Raw genomic sequence first — 19,309 nt, forward strand, 5'->3', positions numbered from 1 at the left:
TTGCAGTCCGACGGAATGTCTGGGAAGCCCCCGACGTGTAGAGGACTGCACTTCCCGTCATGCCGCGCGGCAGCCGTTCCCTTTCCCACATCCTCCGCCCTGTCGCTGCTGCTGCTGCTACTGCTGCTGCCGCCGCCCCCTCCCCTCTCGCTTCCGATACGGAAGCCGAGAGGCGCCGCCGCCGCCGCTGCTGCTTTTCAGCCCAGAGCTAGAGCTGGGCCGGGAGGGCCGCCCAGCCGGGCTGGCGGCGGCAGCAGCGGCAGGAGGGGGAAAATGGCGGCGCCGCTGCTGTCCCTCTCCGAGGGGGAAGGAGCCCGGGCGCGGCGGCGAGAGCAGCTCCGAGCCTGGGCGGAGGCCGAGGCGGCGGCGGCAGCAGCAGCGGCTGCTTCTCTGTGCCCGGCCCCGCCTCCTCCGGGGCTGCCGGTGGCGGCCGAGAGCGAGGCTGTGCCCGCGGCGGGGATGGGTTCCGGGTCCGGGCTTCGGCCCCGCGCCGTCCGCTTCGAGGCGGCCGCCGAGTTCCTGGCCTGCTGCGCCGGGGCCGAGCTGGAAGCGGCGCGGGAGATGCTCAGCGCCGACCCGGGCGCCGTGAACGGGACCAACGCGGACGGCATCAGCGCCCTCCACCAGGTACGCGTCGCCCCGATGGCAGTTCCCTGCCTCCCTCTCCCTACTTTTGCCTTCCTCCCATTAAGCTTTTTTCTCTCCTTTCCCCTGGCCGAAATAAGCCACAGGATTTCAAATCTGGAATCGTAACCCCCAGCAGAAAAGGGTGCCTCTGAACGTGCGCAGAGTGGCCCCCCCCCGGTTGAGACGTGTGAAGCAGCCTTCCCCCAATTTGGTGCACGTCAGGCGTCTTAGACTGCAGCGGGCATCAGCCCTGGCTGGCATGGTTATTGATCGGGGTGATGGAAACTGGAGTCCAACAACTATAGGGCCAAAGTTTGGGAGAGGCTGGTGTAGAAAGTCCTCTGCCTGCAGCCCCGGCTTTGGTATAACTAATGTCAAGGCTTGGCTTAGAGTTATATGATGAGAGTACTTCTGAGCATCTAAGAAATGCTCCCCAGCCCTTATTTCACTGTTGCCAAAGCCTGGCTGTGAAGTGTATAGGGATGGCCTCTGAGCATCTGCAGAGTATGTATTCTCTGCCATTAAGCAGCTGCAACCAGCTCCACCCTATCTCTCTCTACGCATACACACAGGCTCATGTGAAATTAGAAGGATCTGTACCCTTTTATCAGCTAATGGTTGGGTAGGTTTGAACCCCAACAGCTCTCTGTAAGATGAATGCTGCTCCAGGTCCATGCACAAAAATTGCATTATATGAGGCTAGCAGTTGTGAAATTAAAATGAAGGTTTGATGATCCCCCAGTTTGGCATGCGATTACGGCTAAAGAACGCTTTGCATGATAAATGTTAATGTAGCAGCTACCCAGTAAATGGAATTTGCACTGCCTGTGGAAACATCCTCTAGGAGGTTTGTAAAGCACATCTCAATCACTTCTGGCCTGAGATTGCTCTCGGTCACTAGATTAATTGATTAATTATATGGTACACACATACATTCTGCATTTATACCAAGTCGCAACAGTGACCATTCTCTCTGTCACGAAAGTGCCTGTCTTGGCTGGCAGCCATTCTCCCAGGGTTCCCGGGTCCAGTTTATTAAGCTCTATTCTCACAGCAGATGTCAAAAATTCTGTGCCAAATTCCATGTATCAGTAAGATTGTGCTGATGATACAGGTGCTGTAGTGCTTTCCCTGAAAAACATCCCTTGTTCAAACAATTTCAGGTGGAATTGGGAAAGACTGCTGTTTGAAACCTTGAAGAGCAGCTTCCAGTTTAGACATTACTGAGCAGGATGGACCAATTGTCTGAATAGATATTAGGCAGCTTCCTATGTTCCTTCTTAATATAATTCCACCTTTCACCTAGTGATGTAAGTCACTTCCAATGTGCAAAGTTGAGCTGCTAGTTCCATCACCATCATATAGAGATCAAATGCCACCATCTCTTATTCTTTTACTGGATAAATGATAACACAGCTCAGAAACCTTGCTATGTTTGTAAGCATAAATAGAAAGGGTGGAAAAAACCTATTTTCTACCACACTTTAACAGCTACCAGTCTGCTCGTAGGACTTTGGAAACACCTAACTGCAGGCTGTTGTTCTGAGAATGGTATATCCGGTGTGAATAGATACTGTAGAGTATATGGGTAAAAATTGTAGGAGAGGGAAGCAACAGTGAGCTTACTGTAGTAGTGTGCTGTAAACCTCCAAGCCAGACTGAAGACTTGGATGATGCCTTCCTACAGCAGATTACCAAACATTGAAAAAGGGGAGATACAGTAGTCATAGGAGACTTCAACTACCCCAATATCTATTGGAACGCAAACTCTGCCAATAATGTAAGGTCCAACAAATTCCTGTGTTGCCTCATTGACAATTTCATTTCCCAGTAGGTAGAAGAAGCAACAAGGGGGTTATCTATTTTGGACCTTTTCCTCACCAACAGTGGGGAACTGATCAATGAAGTGGAAATACAGGAAATCTAGGGAGGAAGAGATTGTGGCCTCTTGGGTTTCATGATACAGAGGCAAGGAAAAGCTGAGTGTAGTCAGACATGCATTTGGGACTTCAGATTTCAGAAAGTTTAAGGAACTGCTGGGTGACATACTACAATCAGAAATTCTCAAAAGAAAGTGAGTCCAAGGTGGATGGGGGTGAAATATTGAAGGCACATGTGCAGACAATTCCAGCAAGAAAGAAATGTAACTAAAGAAATGGATGTGACTGCATAAGGAGTTTACTGATGAGCTGAGATTTAAGAAGGGCATGTCTAAGAAATGGAAGGAAGGAGAAGTTGCAATAGAGGAGTATACACAAGTATCCAACAGTTGCAGGGTGAATGTCAGGTGGGCCCAAGCTCAGAATGAACTCCAGCTTTCATGAGAGATTGAAAATAATAATAAAAATGTTTCTTCAGCTAAGTTCAAAACAAGAGGAAAACAAGCAAGTGGTAGGTCCTTTGCATGAGAAATGCTGTTGAGTGGCAAAGAGAAGAAGGAACTGCTCAGCACCTACTTTTCTTTGTCTTCACCCAAAAATAAAGCAGTGCCCAACCTGGTAATGGCAGAATAAATAATTACAGGTATCCAGGGGAATGACTGCGTGCAAGCCTGTCTCCTGTGCTTGACACTGTAAATCAGCCTTTGCCAAATGTTGTGCCCTATATATGTTTTTGGAAGGCACCAGGTTATGCCTCTGAATACCAATTGCTGGGAATTGGCGCTGGACTGAGTGCTGTTGTGCTCCATGTCCAGCTTGCAGGCTTCCCATGGGGGCATATGGTTGGCCACGGTGAGAACAGGTTGCTGGACTAGAACCATTGGCCTGATTCACCAGGTTCCTATTACATTGAGGTTAGCAGAATATCCTGTATGAAGGCTTCGTGGTTTATGAATGGTTTGGTCACACCCAACGACCAAACCACGGTGTGGCCATCCAGATGTTGCTTTGGTGTCATGCCTTCCCTCCTTCCCCTTGTAGTTCTCTCCATCGCTACTTGGTCCAGGCAAAACGTATTTGCCGTTTTCAGATGAAATGGCAAGCCATGCTGTGCCTGAACCAGGAAGTGAGGGAGGGAATTTTAACTCCGGGGAGGCAGTGCGAGTCCAAGGCACAGTTCCAGTGTGTTAATTGAGCTTTGCGTATGCTCAGAAGTAAATCCCACTGTGCTCATTGGGACTTACTCCCTAGTAAGCGTGTTTCAAGATTGCAGCCTTAGTCTTGATGTTATTCTGTTGGCTGCGTGGACGCATTATGCCCCCTTTCTTTGCAGTTCCCACCGGATTTATCATCCACAAAGTATGCACAGTATAGCAGTGTGTGGAAGATCAGTTATGCCTGAAACACATTTCCCTTTCCTGGGTTTCTCATTAGGAGGCTCTGGGACTGCTGTCCCCTTCCATGCTCTTCTCCCGCCCCACATACACACTCCTGGATAATTTTCCATTACTTCATTCTCTTGATGCTGCTTGGCTCTTTGCCCTGGTCCCCATCCTCCCGCCATCTCCAAACACCAGTCTGTCAAACTCTGGCAGAGCGGGTGGTGGTGAAAGGAATGAGTCCTGGCCTAGGGAGAAGATGCAGCTTCTGCCCATGTGAGGGGTTCTACCTTAGGATTTAGAACTAATCGGGGGGCGGGGAGGTAAAGGACCTCTGACAGTTAAGTCCAGTCACAGACGACTCTGGGGTTGCGGTGCTCATCTCGCTTTACAGGCTGAGGGAGCCAGCGTTTGTCCGCAGACAGTTTTTCTGGGTCATGTGGCCAGCATGACTAAGTCGCTTCTGGTGAAACCAGAGCAGCACACGGAAACGCCGTTTACCTTCCCACCGGAGCGGTACCTATTTATCTACAGTGGTACCTCGGGTTACAGCTCTTCAGGTTACAGACTCCGCCAACCCAGAAATAGTACCTCAGGTTAAGAACTTTGCTTCAGGATGAGAACAGAAATCATGCGGCGGCGGAAGCAGGAAGCCCCATTAGCTAAAGTGGTACCTCAGATTAAGAACAGACCTGCAGAACGAATTAAGTTCTTAACCCGAGGTACCACTGTACTTGCACTTTGACGTGCTTTCGAACTGTTAGGTTGGCAGGAGCTGGGACCGAGCAACAGGAGCTCACCCTGTTGCGGGGATTCGAACTTTCGACCTTCCGATCAGTAAGTCCTAGGCTCAGTGGTTTATACCACAGCGCCACCCGGGTCCCTAATGGGGGAAGCCGCCAGCAAATGGGTTGCTAAGCCTTTCAGAAATGGTTTTGATTTGGAGCAGATCTCCAAGCCACAGAGGCACTTAATATACTAAGATTTCCGCAGGTGGCTTTGCAGAGATTGGCCTCACTTAATCCTGCTTCAAAATAGAAATATGGAGATGTGATAGGAGTGAGTGGAGATGTGAGGGTACTGAAGCACTTTGAAGACTGAAAGTTTGTGCATCCCACAGTTATGGAATTGCGGGGGCTGGAACTGGCTTCCTTTAAAAACACACACACAAATGAAACTTTCTAGTCTTTAACATTGTGAAATTTCAGAAACCAGTGGGAAGGTTCAGGAGGGTTTCCTGTGGTGTTGGAGTAGTTCTTCGGTATTCTTTTTTTATAGCTCTTCGCTTCTCCCTGTGACCAGCTTGAAGCAAGATAAGTGATGTACTACGTTCAAACCTGTTTATTTTCCGCCAATTTCATTTATACAGTTTGAGGAATCCACATTTTCCTAGGAGCAGGACTTGATTTAACTTTGCAGTGAAACTTTTTCTTAAAAGCAAACTCTTGAGTAATCACTGTGTGGAATCTTTTATATAAAAAAGAGCCTGTGCATTGTAGTCTAGTGGTTAGAGTGTCTGACTAGGACCTGGAAGCTCTGAGTCCAAATCCCCACTTTGTCATGAAGCTCACTGGGTGACCTTAGGCCTGTCATTCTCTCCCCCGTGGTAAAGGATGAAGGGGCGGAGAGAACAACATTCATCTTATACCTATGGGCGCTCTCTTCATTAACCATTCAGTTCCCAGGTATCTTTAGTGCAGGGCTGGGGAATGTGCAGTCCCTCCAGTGTCACTGGACTCCAACTCCCATCACTCTCAGCTAGTGTGGACATTGGTTGAGCATGATGGGAACTGGAGCCCAAGAACATCTAGAGGGCCACAGGTTCCCCATCCTTCTTCTAACAGCTACATATGGCCATCCGTATTTATGGTCAGCTGTCATCCGGTTGGCCCCCACAACAGGAAACATTTGCATGAAAGCAAAACACATAGAATCATAGAATCCTAGAGTTGGAAGAGACCATGTTTTATTTGTCCAGGCGTTGGGGTCATAGGTGGCAGTGATTTTAGTAAGGTGGCAGTGGTTTCAGTATGATGGCATTACAGATAATTGTCAATGCTAAGCTTAGTCAAAGTTGCTGCAACCCTTTGGTTTTTAATTAATGGCTTTAACATTGTATTCTTACTGTGTGCATGAACCAATGTAGCGGTCCATAAACTGAACAGGTTTAGGTTGTTAGCTGGAGGTGGAGCATAAAACCAACTGACTATCAAACAAACAAATAAAAGACATAGGTAGGGTTTATCTATTGGTTTCCTAATGCCTGGCTGGAGAATGGGGCACCCATGGCCCCACTGAACTGCTGCTGTCTTCTCGTTTTCTAAGCTGAACCGAGAGCCTTGTCTTCTAGCTGCCTCCCACTTGGCTTCGAGTCCTCTTGTTTCTTTGCAAACCCGTGAGTCCTCCGCTCGCCTTACGTTCCCAGAGTTATCCTTGTGCCTGTCCTCACTGCCAGGTTGTGCCTCTGATGCTCCTCTGGCTTCTGGCCAGGGCAGAATTTGGAACGGCCCAAACTTACTCTACCACGTTCTGAGAACGGCAGGGAGCGTGGTGGGTTTTGAAGCCTGTTTCTGCAACGTGTTTTCCCTGGATTTTGGAAAGGAAAAAATAAGCCTGGGAGTTGGATGCGGGACCAGTTTCCAAGGTGTAGCCATAAATAGGCAGCACGACGGGCAGGCATGGGATTCTTAAGTTTTTTGTTTTGTTTATTTATCTTATGTTCTGCTCAGAAGAGGGAATGGGAAAGGAGAAGAGAACAAGGGCAGGAGACTCTCCTTCGTTGCAGACCTGCCATGGGTTAGATAACTGGCTTTCGCTCAGGCTAGTAGGTGCCAAGGAATAAATCTCAAAAAGGGTCGCAGGGACTCCAAAAAAAATTGATATAAAAGGTGGTTCATGACTAAACACAACAAATCTACATGTAAAATGGATATAGGTAGATGTGCACACATGAGTGATGGCCACTGTCGCATAACAACGACAACGATTTCTCCAAACACCTCATGTGGTTAGACAATATCTCCTGGGTTGCATCCTGTTTCATACCTCGCCAGAACAAAAATGGAGATTTTGCACAGATGGCCGCTGTAGAACCCCTTATGGCCTCTTGTTTGATTTTTTTCAAAATTATGTAAATCTTGCTCATTTGGTATAATTCTGCCACAAGTGCTTAATTGTCTTCTAAGTGCTTAGAAATGAGAGAGTATCAGATTAGGTTTTCCTAATGTGTTAGAAGAATCCTCAGTGCAAAGGCAGAGAGGCTAATGCATTCAGATATACCAACAATATCATCAAAATTCAGAAGACCCTATACATCTTATGCCATAGAGGGCCTTTCATCGGGGGACTATTTGTATATTTAGATTCTAAATATGAATATTTCTTTGACGAAGGGCTTTTGGAAGGTACAGTTTTCGGAACAAACAAGTTTAAATAAAAGTCAGCTCCCCTCTGAATTCCAAAGAATGTACCTTCTAAATATACACGGTTCCCTTGACTTTTCTCAGGTGGGGGCTGCTGCTGAGAGGAGAGACTTGGGGTGTGGCAGAGACTTGGCCACGGTTTACCTCCGTGTTGCCTCTCATGGTTCCACTGGGGTTAAAGTGGAGGTGCAGAGCTTGAGAAGGAGGATTCCTGAACTCATTGCGAAGAAGCAGGGCCTAACAAGGAGAAATGTAGCTCTTTCGCAGCACAGCCAGTCAGGGAATGTTTCCGAAGAGCTTCAGCCAACACCAGCCGGTCTCTCTTGTTTGTGGAAAATGAAATCTTTGCATTCCAGGCAGTGGCTATTAATATCAGTGCTCGGCTGGTTGAGTGAAACAGCCGGCATCTTTCTCCATGCCTAGTAACTCCTTCCCTAGTTGCACCCAGGCCGCGGGCAAGGATGACGGCATGGGGTCTCCTTTGTCCCAAAGCCCATGCAATGAAGGGTGGGAGCAGGGAGAAATTCCAGTGCGTCCCTTTCTCTTCAGAGGGATCCAGTCATAAGTACAGAGTGGGTGCAGTTTGAACCAGGGTTCACCCCAACCCAGCCTTGGAGCCCAATTTGAACACAGTGATTAAACACAGTGATTATCCTGGATAAATGGTTTGAGAATTTTAAAAGCAACAGGCTAGATCAAGGGTAAGGTGTAAAGGTAAAGGACCCCTGACAGTTAGGTCCAGTTGCAGACGACTCTGGGGTTGCGGTGCTCATCTCGCTTTACAGGCCAAGGGAGCCAGCATTTGTCCGCAGACAGTTTTTCCAGGTCAGGTGGCCAGCATGACTAAGCTGCTTCTGGCAAAACCAGAGCAGCACATGGAAACACCATTTACCTTCCCGCCGGAGCAGTACCTATTTATCTACTTGCACTTTTTTGGGTGTGCTTTCGAACTACTAGGTTGGCAGGAGCAGGGACCGAGCAACGGGAGCTCACCCCGTCGCAGGGATTCGAACCGCCGACCTTCTGATCGGCAAGCCCAAAAGGCTCAGTGGTTTAGACTACAGCGCCACCCGTGTCCCAGATCAAGGGTAGTCGACCTGATATCTGCCCAATGTTGCTGGACTACAGCTGCCATCATCCCTGACCATTGACCATCCTGGCTGGGACTGATGGGAGTTGGAGTCCCAACAACTTCTGGAGAGCACTACGTTAGCTGACCTTAAGCTAGATTGTGTGATTAGTCTCTTATGTGTCTTTTCTTTCTCACACTAGCAAATGCAGACTGTCAGGGAGGGACCATTTCTCTTTTCTTTTTTTTAACTGCTTTATTGGTTTTAAAATTGTATAACACAAATAGTCAATAGATGTCAAAGACAAAGTAAAAATAAACAAACATTCATTCCGTAGTTGATATTTGTTGTGTACATCAATTTGCGATTAGATTCGGCATGACCTCCGACCTCACCATTGCGTTCCCAAATTCCATTCTTTATCTTCTCTACGTTATTCTAATTACTTTAAATTTATAAAGTTGTCCTATTACACGCAGAAACTCAGTCAAGACCTTCCAATGGATTGATATTTTGGCAGTGTTCTTTTAGGTAGACTGTATATATCCCACTCTCTGGTAAATTTTTCATCTGTAACAGCTCATAGTCTTGCTGATAGTCTCACTAGTTCAGCATACTCTCTCAATTTATTTTGCCAGTCTAGTTTGGATGGGATAACTTCTCCCTTCCAGCCTTTTGCGATTAGAATTCTGGCAGCTGCTATGGCGTACATGAAAACTCTCCTGAACTTCTTTGAGATTTTGTTACCCATAATTCCTAGTAGGAAGGCTTCATGCTTTTTAGGTAAAGAGCATTTAAACATTTTCTTAAGTTCGTTATAGGTCAGGCAAGTCCAAAGTCTGTTTTGGGGGCTTAATCTGGTCCCTGTGGGAGTTTATTTCCTGGGGTAAACCCCCCCCCCCAAAAAAAAAAAGCTCAGCACGCATTTTGGCCCTGACGCATGTTCACTTCATCAAATCTGGCCCTCTTTGAAAAAAGTTTGGGCAGCCCAGATCATTTCCCAACACTCTCTGATCTTTTTACAGTTCCACCACATGTGGAACAATGTGCCTTCCGCCTCAGGGAGGGACCATTTCTCATTGGGTAGAGCACATGTGTTACCTGCATATCCGGTCTTCAGTTAAGGGATCAGATGGCGGGAGAAGCCTTACTCTGACTAGGATCCTAGAGAGCTGCTGTTAATCAGGGTAGTTGTTGTAGGTTAAATCAACTCTCTCCAAAGAACCTAAGAGTCTTTTCTCCCTAATACTTTTCTGAGAGGACTCTGGTGTCTGATCTCCCAGTTTTCCATGCTTTCATTCACTTGGTGTTTCTCTTTTTTGAAAATAACTCAAGATGACCCAAATTCTTACTTCAAGGCTGCTCGATACGATACACCCACATAACTGTCGCTTGTTGCCTGAACCAGTTTTATTCTGCGTGGTCTCTTGACTGCAAATCCAAAGCCTGTTATTAAAGGCAGATGAAATCTAGCAGAAGCTGCTGCCTTCAGTTCTGACGTCTTTTGTGTTGGAAGCAGAAAAGTAGCACAGCTGCATATTCCTGGCACTCGAAAAGACATCAAAGACTCTTTGGTCCAAATTCTCTTCCTTTAACAACGCCTCTCCCCCCCCCAAAAAAAAAAAATAAACTACTGCTCAAAAGAGGCTGCAGGTCTCTGTGACACTTTTTTTGAGAGTGTGGAATCCTGCAACACATCTGCTGTTCGGCATAGAATGCAAATGCATGAGAATCTGAATTTAATCTTTTTGTTGGTTCACCACAAACTTGACATGAGCCAACAGTGTGACGTGGCAGCTAAAAAAGCCAATGCAATTCTGGGCTGCATCAATAGGAGTATAGCATCTAGATCAAGGGAAGTAATAGTGCCACTGTATTCTGCTCTGGTCAGACCTCACCTGGAGTACTGTGTCCAGTTCTGGGCACCACAATTCAAGAAGGACACTGACAAACTGGAACGTGTCCAGAGGAGGGCAACCAAAATGGTGAAAGGCCTGGAAACGATGCCTTATGAGGAATGGCTAAGGGAGCTGGGCATGTTGAGCCTGGAGAAGAGGAGGTTAAGGGGTGATATGATAGCCATGTTCAAATATATAAAAGGATGTCATATAGAGGAGGGAGAAAGGTTGTTTTCTGCTGCTCCAGAGAAGCGGACACGAAGCAATGGATCCAAACTACAAGAAAGAAGATTCCACCTAAACATTAGGAAGAACTTCCTGACAGTAAGAGCTGTTCGACAGTGGAATTTGCTGCCAAGGAGTGTGGTGGAGTCTCCTTCTTTCGAGGTCTTTAAGCAGAGGCTTGACATCCATATGTCAGGAGTGCTCTGATGGTGTTTCCTGCTTGGCAGGGGGTTGGACTCGATGGCCCTTGTGGTCTATTCCAACTCTGATTCTATGAAAAAAGAAAAGCTGGTTACCCCTTTGCATTTTTAGGTGGATGTAATGCTGCTCTCCTTTGCACATAATGCCACCAAATTATGGTTGACGCTACACAAAAAAGCATTGTTTGTGTGCTCCCTGATGCATTGTTTCATCTCTAATGTAATTATTTCAGCTTTGGCCCAAGCCACAGTTGGCATTTCACTCCGGTTCTCCAGTTAGAGTGCAGCCCAGTTGATGTTGTATCTGATCCAAGACAAACTGTGGTTCACTGTTGCATCCAAACCAGCAAACTGTGGCTTTCAATTGCAATTTAGAGGGCATGTACAAACCACAGTTTGCTGGTTGTGGTGTAACAGCAAAACATGGTTTGGCTTCTGGATCGAGCACACTGCCGTTATGGACTGTGCTGTGAGTGGGGAAGCTATGGTCCTTCTTTGGTCTTATCCATCTGCTCATGTGATATATCTCATTTCACTTTGCCCTGCCTACACTGAGGGACTTGTGCCGCCTAATGAGTGGAGAAGAGACACATTTTTCAAGAACTAGCAGCTCCTAACTTGTGCTAAACTGAAAGTCAAACGACCAACCACTCCCCTGTGCAACTTGTATAAAATACATCAAAACATTTTAAGCGGAACTCATGTTGCATAGAGACCAAGAGACTTAAACTAGGAATCAGGAACCGCCTGGTTCGAATCTTGCAGTGAACTTACTGGGCGGCCCCCCTCTATCTCAGCTTCAGTCCATCCATCTGTAACATGGGGCATTGTAATAAACTTACCTTGTCATAGGCAATGCACACAAACGGCTTTGAACTCTTGAAAGTGCTATGCCCATGTTTCCTGTAGTTTTTATTGCATGGCTGGGAAAAGCCACATCTCAGCTGGGCTGAGATGAAGTTGCCTTCAAATGAGCAACCAAGTGACAAACAGCATCTGCTGCTTATCCACTGCCGCCCTAGCACTGCGATACATTTCCCAAGCCAGGGAAATGTAATGCCAGAGTTTTGGTGGCTCCTGCAGCTTTCTCTCCCAACCGCTTAAGATTAGAAGGCACAGAGAGAGCAGTAAATAGCAGCCACACTTTTTGTGCCTTTGAGAAAGGGAAGGGGGTGCTTGCTGTGTCTGTACTTTCCCAAGTGAAGTTTGGGAATGGGCTGCGTTGGCCTTCTCAGACCTGGGATGTGCATTTTAGCCAAACGTGCATTTTGGAGACCCTCTTCAGAATTTCTTACCAGGTCTTGCTAGTGGCTCTGCTGTAGTTCCTCTTATCTGACTGCATCCCATTAGGAGACCTGGCCCACTGGTTGAAGCCCAATGATGTCTGCACCCAGGTTGTAAGTCCAGTTGAACTTACAACCAAGTATTTAAAGGTTATTTTACCCGTGTATGACCAGCCTCCTGGAATATTGGAAAGACCTGCTTCCTGCCTCTTTAATTCAGGGGATGGGGATCCTGGGACTCTCCAGATGTTGCCCAGCTATGGCTCCTATCATCCCCAAAGAGTAATTTCATCAGGGTGTACAGCTTGTCATGCAGAGATGAAAGAAGCAACATCTGTTAAATTCCCCCTTCTGCAAAGCAGTTGTTGGTTCAGAAGGTCTGCCCCCCCCTTTGCATCTGGTCACCATCCCTCCATCTGTCCTCTTGGGAAAAGAGAAAAAGGGCAAACAGAAGCACTCTTCCTTCCTTTTTAAAGAGATGGTGATAACGCTGCCATGTGACTCGCTTATGGATCGCGGCAACGGGTGGGAGTGGGGCCTGGACACCAAAGGATATTCTACTCTCTTCCCCAAATGTTCAGCTTACTAGCTGCAGCCACCCATTTTTCTCTTGAAAGTTTTTTTTGGGTGTGTTCACCTGTGGATAAGGAAAAGCATTAAGGCAGGATTCTCCCTCCTTGCTCAAGAAGCGCTGTATTTTTCGCTCTATAAGACGCACCAGACCATAAGACGCACCTAGTTTCTGGAGGAGGAAAACAAGAAGAAAAATATTCTGAATCTCAGAAGCCAGAACAACAAGAGGGATCGCTGCACAGCGAAAGCAACGATCCCTCTTGCTGTTCTGGCTTCTGGGATAGCTGCGCAGCCTGCATTCGCTCCGTAAGACGCACATACATTTCCCTTTACTTTTTAGGAGGAAAAAAGTGAGCCTTATAGAGGAAAAAATACGGTAGCTGGATTCTCCTGCCTACCATTTGTGGTGGGGATGTTTGCAAAAGAATGCACAGGGTTAACTGGTCAGCACTGGGCCCTACATTATAAAATTAAATCATATTGTTCCCCTAACACAACTTAACTATTAACACATGAGACTACCTGTATTTGTGCAAATACCAGCGACTTTGTGGGCCATCCTGTTAGGCCTCCTGCCCAATGACAGCATTGTCTTTCCAGCCTCTCTTTGAAACCCTACATGGCCAGGAATTCATTGTGTGGCCTTCCTGAGCAGCTTGTTCCTGAGCTGCAATCCTCTTAGCATTAGGAAGCTTTTCTTGATGTTTACCTAAAACCTGCCTCCCTACCAGGAATTTTCCCCACCACCAATTGACATCACATTTTGGAGCACTGAGCTGGTTTGGAGACTGTGCAGGCTCCCAGAATGGAGCTCACAGCTGCTTTGCTCTTGTCTTGCCTTTTTCGCTGCAGTGCCACGGCTTAGTTTAGCGTGCCGTCCGAATTGGGACTACCGGTTAAGCTCTCTCTTCATGGTTTGTCCTTGGCTACAGCTTACGGTTAGCGAGGAGAGAGCTTAACCGCAAATTCCAGCTCAGGCGACGCGCTAAGACGATCCTTGGCTCAGCTTAGCACAGCAGTTGAAAAGACCAGGAAGGGGGAAAGCGGCTGCAAGCTCTTCTTCTGAAGCCCATGCAAAGTTGCTAAGCCAGGGTTTGGTGGAGCGTGTTGTGCGAATCAGGCTGCCAATAGAGGTGGGGATTTTCCTGGGCGGGGGGGGGGAGATGAACTGGGAAGATTTTCTTATTCAAATTAGGATGGTTTGCATAGTATTTGTGTTTGTGTGGTTTGCATCAGATTTTTTTCTGATGCCGAGATTAGATTTAGCGTGCTTATCTTCTATCTGGTAAACAAAGCTTTAGAAAAAGTATCCACGTGTCACTTTTTTGTCCTAATACACCACAAACATTTGACCTGGAGTATCTGAGGAGAAATTAAACCACACTTACTTCTTGTGGTTTGAATGTGGTATCATGTAGCAATTTGTATTGCAATACAGTACTTGTAAAAAAAATGCAATGGCAATCGGGTGTGCTTCCTATACTTTGTTTGTTTAAATAGGAAAACAAAAGTGCTGAAAACTAATAAATTTTGGCAGCTGAAAGAACTTTGCCAGATATGCTCATTTTCATACTCACAAGGTATAATCACCTGGAAAACATTAAAAGCAGCTTTGAAGCTGACAAGCTTGCCTCGTATTTGTCGTTGTCATCCATTTACTGTTACTAATGAGCCTATGAAAAGGAAGGATTTTTATTGGCAGAAAAGTAAAGCACTGGGGGAGGAATTTTGAAAAAAGAAATTTGCCCAAACCATTGACTGTAAAATTCCCAGGTGGCTGGGGTGTTATTTGGCCTACCATGTGGCAAATAAAAAGCTCTGAAGGGGTTTGTGGCATTCACTGCCCTTCTGCTAGGGGCTGCCAGCTTCAGTCATTGTCTGCATTGTCTAGGGGACAGTGGTGCAATGGGACATTTCCTTGTGGCACCAGGAAAGGAGGGCAAGGTGCTGCGTGGGGCAAGGGAGAACAATAGGGAAGTGCTCTTTTTGCTCAGGGGAGCGAAGGTTCCTTAGGAACATGAGAAGCTGTGTTCCACCCACATCAAACCATTGGTCCATCTAGCTCTGTATTGTCTACACACTATGGTTTCAGACAGACAGGAGACTTTCCCAACATGGAGATGCCAGGTATTGAATCTGGGACCTTCTTTGTGCAGAGAACACTCTCTGCCACTGAGCTTTGGCCCTGTTGTGGAGGAGAGAGAAACGGTTTCGAATCTTCCATTCCTGGGTAAGGTGATTGAGAGAGTGGTTGCTGAGCAGCTTGGTAGGTTTCTGGATGAAACATCGGCTCTGGATCCATTCCAGTCCGGCTTCCGCGCTGGTCATGGGACCGAGACGGCTCTGGTCGCCCTAACAGATGATCTCTGCAGGCAGCTGGATCGAGGCGGGTCGGGGCTGCTGATTCTTCTAGACCTGTCAGCAGCCTTCGACATGGTCGATCACGAACTCCTGGACCACCGCCTTGCCGACGTGGGGATCCAGGGCACAGTCCTTCAATGGCTGCACTCGTTTCTCTCTGGTCGGGGACAGAGGGTGGCGCTTGGGGGGGAATTGTCATCGCGCCACTCCTTGGTGTGTGGAGTGCCCCAGGGTGCGATACTCTCCCCGATGCTTTTTAACATCTTTATGCACCCCCTCGCCCAGCTTGTCCGGAATTTGGGGCTGGGTTGCCATCAGTATGCCGATGACACCCAACTCTATCTGTTGATGGATGGCCATCCTGACTCGGCCCCAGACACACTGACCAGATGTTTGGAAGCTGTGGCTGGATGGTTACGTGGAAGCCGGTTGAAGTTAAATCCTTCGAAGACAGAGGTCCTCTGGCTGGGACGGGACGATATGGGATTGGGGGGGGGGCAACTCCCATCTCTTGCGGGGGTGCAATTAGTGCCAGCACCGTCCGTTAAGAGTTTGGGTGTAATCTTCGATACCTCCCTCTCTATGGAGGCGCAGATTACAACTATAACAAAGGCGGCATTTTTTCATCTCCGCCAAGCTAAGCAGTTGGCCCCTTATCTCTCTCGCCCTGACCTAGCCACTGTGATCCACGCGACGGTCACGTCCAGACTGGATTATTGTAACTCGCTCTACGTGGGGCTGCCCTTGAGACTGACCCAGAAACTCCAGCGGGTGCAGAATGCCGCAGCGAGACTCCTTATAGGATCTTCGCTGCGAGATCACATTCATCCGGTACTATACCAACTGCACTGGCTCCCGGTGGAGTACAGGATCAGGTTTAAGGTGCTGGTTTTAACCTTTAAAGCCCTATACTGCCTAGGACCCTCGTACCTACGGGACTGCCTCTCCTGGTATGCCCCACAGCGGAACCTACGGTCTGCAAATAAAAACATCCTGAAGGTCCCAGGCCTCAGAGAGGTTAGGCTGGCCTCAACTAGAGCCAGGGCTTTCTCGGCGACGGCTCCAATCTGGTGGAACACTCTGTCACAAGAGACTAGGACCCTGCGGGACCTGACATCTTTCCGCAGGGCCTGCAAGACAAAGTTGTTCTGCCAGGCCTTTGGTCAGGGCCCAGCCTGACTCCCTCCTCTGGCAACCTGCACAGAACTTTGCTTAACGGTTGCCATTAATTTGATTTTAATTAATTGTTATAATGAAATGTTTTAGAATGTTAGATTATTTGATTGTTTGATTATTTGATTGTTGTTAGCCGCCCTGAGCCCGGCTTTGGCTGGGGAGGGCGGGATATAAATAAATTTTTATTATTATTATTATTATTATTATTATTATTATTATTATTTTCCAGGCCTGCATTGATGAGAACATGGAGGTGGTGGAATTTCTGGTGGCAAACGGAGCCGACGTGAACCAGGCTGACAATGAGGGCTGGACTCCGCTGCATGTTGCTGCTTCCTGCGGCTACATTGAGATTGCACAGTGAGTTTGGGGCTGCAGGGGAGACGGCCTTCCAAAACCATGCCAGCTCACGGATAACTTTATTGGCCTTGCAGTAGATAAACGCCTTTTGCCTGAAGTTATTACAGTAATAAATCCACAGGCCGATCTTTCAGTGCTTCTCACCTGGGGCTGAATGGCCTTCCCAACACAGGATAGCCAGATGCAGAAGGGGACAGGGCTCCTGTCCAGATTAGCAGGTGCCAGTCATCATGCACACAACTATCTAAGGCACGGGGAAGGTTGTGGAAGCCACGTTGGTGGTCCTTTCTCCCCATCTGCATTTGAAAGGGAGGGAGGCTTACTGTCTGCATTCAGGAGGCAAGGGTGCAAAGGATTCCGGCGCTTGGCAACTGTCACCCCACAAGACGGGCTTTTGTGTGGCCTAATCCGGGATTGCAGGGGTGGGGGGTTAAATGGGCCCATGGATCTGACCCTGGGCATCACTGTCTGGCCCAGATACCTCTTGGACCACGGTGCCAACATCGCTGCAGTGAACAGCGACGGGGACGTGCCATTGGACATTGCGGAGGCTGACAACATGGAGGCCTTACTGCGTTCGGAGATTGGGAAGAGAGGTAAGGAGAGAGCAGGCTGCCGCGCATGGTGTAGCTCTGCTTCCTCTAATGCTCTGTCCCTCTGTAGACCCTTTCAGGGCTTCACCAGGCTTCTCCAACCAGCCCTCCAGGTTGCTGGGTTTGCCCCCTTCCTTAGGGGTCGGTGCTGCAGAAAGATTATAGAGTCAACTTTGCAGGTTTTCATACACCTCCCCACACCCCCCCCCCCAAATGGATTAATTAAATGGATCCTAGTTTACACCACAGGGTTGTAATATATGGCCCATCAAAATATTTTCTACTTGGATTATTTACTGCAGACAGAGCGAAATGACAACTTCCAAAACCCGGTAAGTTCTCTGGCTCTGGAACAGTTTAAAAATACAGTGTCTACCAAGATTATATTTGCACATATTTGCTTACTGTACACAATTTATTCTGCATCGAAACCCAGTGAAGGTTAAGGATGGGGAACCTGGGACTCCCCAGATGTTTCCAGACTACAACTCCCATCATTCCTGGCCATTGACCCATACTGCCTGGGGTTGATGGGAGTTGCAGTCCAGCCTCATCTGGAGGGCCACAGGTTCCCCATCCCTGAGCCGTATGTGTATGATGTAATTGTGCCCTCAACCCATAATTACATCATGCACAAATTCCTCAAAACAATGATGACTATGTGTTTTTTTGGAAGAGGAAGGACTTTAAAAGTATCCAGTTGCTAGGATTCCTCGGCATCGTTAGGAGAAGACATATTTCTTCGCATCTCTCTGGTGCGGCCGCAGCTGTTCAGATTCATAGTCGTCGCCTTCTGCGCTCTCCCGTGACGCCTCCTTCTCCTTTTCAGGGATAGATGTAGAAGTAGCCAAGCGAGAGGAGGAGGAGGTGATGCTTCGTGACGCACGCCAGTGGATGAACGGTGGGAAAATCTCTGACGAGCCGCACCCCAAAACAGGGGCCACGGCCCTCCACGTGGCAGCTGCCAAAGGCTACATTGAGGTCATGAGGTGAGAGCCTGCTCCTCGATTCCTCCAGCCCCGAGGGATGTCCGTTCTGAGCACATAAAACCCTTTGATAAATCCCCTTTTGGAGCAGGAAATGGGATCCCGTGTCTCCCTCTCACAGTTTTAAACTAGATGTCAAACGTCATAGAAGCACGTAGGTTTACAAAATGGCTGCCAACGTCACACCTCGGGTTCCTATTTGCCTCAACAGGTTTGGGCACTTGCCATACCCACTCTCCCAGCCCAGGTGGTTAGTTGCGCCACTTCTTCTGATTCCCCCCCCCTCCTCCGTGCCTTGCCAAACATCCCCTGAGCAAAGGCGGGGCCTAGGGAAAAGCGTAGGCCAAGTCAGTGCCAGTCCCCACCCCAGCCTCCTGATGGTGACTCGGAGCCGATAAGAATCCAGGATATCAGCATCCTGCTCCCAGCCATCTTGCTTTGAGCATTTGGACCCCTCCCCTCAAAAAAGAAGAAAAGAAAAAGAGAGCTGACCCCAGCAGGTTTCCAGCAAGTTCCATCCACACTGCTTCTCTAACTCACTCGCTCTTCCAAAAGTCCCAGTCTCCTGTCCCCCCTGTTCTTCCTTAACCTGCTCCCTGCCACGAGAACCTCAAATTCCTGGCCCTTAGTTATGTACACCTCGCAGAAGAATTCAGGAAAATTCTTGTCCCTCGATAATTTGGGACTCTTGAGTTCTGTATCTCTCCCCCCCTCCCAGCCCTCACAGAAGACCCTGTAGCTCTTGTATCCAGCACCGTCTTTGCTCTGTCCCATCCAGAGTCTGCCTTTCCCCTCTTTTGTCTATTAATATCTAGTTTTCCCATAAGGCACCCTGCCGCAGTCCAGGAATCCCCTGACCACTTCTTTCTCTTGCCCTGTTGCAGGCTGCTCTTGCAGGCTGGATATGACCCCAATGTGCAGGACAAAGACGGCTGGGCACCCTTGCATGCGGCAGCCCACTGGGGAGTGGAAGAGGCCTGTCGCCTCCTGGCAGAGCACTTCTGCGACATGGAGGCGCTCAACAACGTGGTGAGACAAAGGAGGTGGCTGGTGGGTGGGTGGGTGTGTTGCAGAACCCAGGCTTCTTGTGGCTCCAGTTGGAAGAGCCCACACAGCAGGGCTGGAGAAGACTTGGTGTTGCCTGAGGCATTGGAAAGGCCCTAGCAGTCCGAGTAGCTTGGCTGGGCTAAGTGGCCCAGCACTCCAGCCTGGTCTCAGGCAATTTCATGCGTTTGCAACTGTTCTTGGTGCAGAGGGGTTTCTAGGACAGCAAAAT

The 19,309-nt window shown here is 48.2% G+C and overlaps 1 protein-coding gene across 4 annotated transcripts in view; it reads left to right on the forward strand.

Annotated features, from left to right (window-relative positions):
* Positions 1-19,309, forward strand: part of PPP1R12C (protein phosphatase 1 regulatory subunit 12C) — a 42,287-nt gene continuing 22,978 nt past the window's right edge. For all 4 annotated transcript variants that reach the window (XM_082196906.1, XM_082196908.1, XM_082196907.1 and 1 more), the window contains exons 1-5: positions 1-627; positions 16,324-16,454; positions 16,932-17,050; positions 17,877-18,036; positions 18,918-19,062. In XM_082196906.1, coding sequence (XP_082053032.1) covers positions 16-627; positions 16,324-16,454; positions 16,932-17,050; positions 17,877-18,036; positions 18,918-19,062 — 1,167 coding nt within the window. In that variant the 5' untranslated portion in view covers positions 1-15. The remainder of the gene's footprint in view (positions 628-16,323; positions 16,455-16,931; positions 17,051-17,876; positions 18,037-18,917; positions 19,063-19,309) is intronic.

Source organism: Podarcis vaucheri (assembly GCF_965113315.1).
Source record: "Podarcis vaucheri genome assembly, chromosome: 13".
In the NCBI taxonomy this organism is placed as follows: domain Eukaryota; kingdom Metazoa; phylum Chordata; class Lepidosauria; order Squamata; family Lacertidae; genus Podarcis; species Podarcis vaucheri.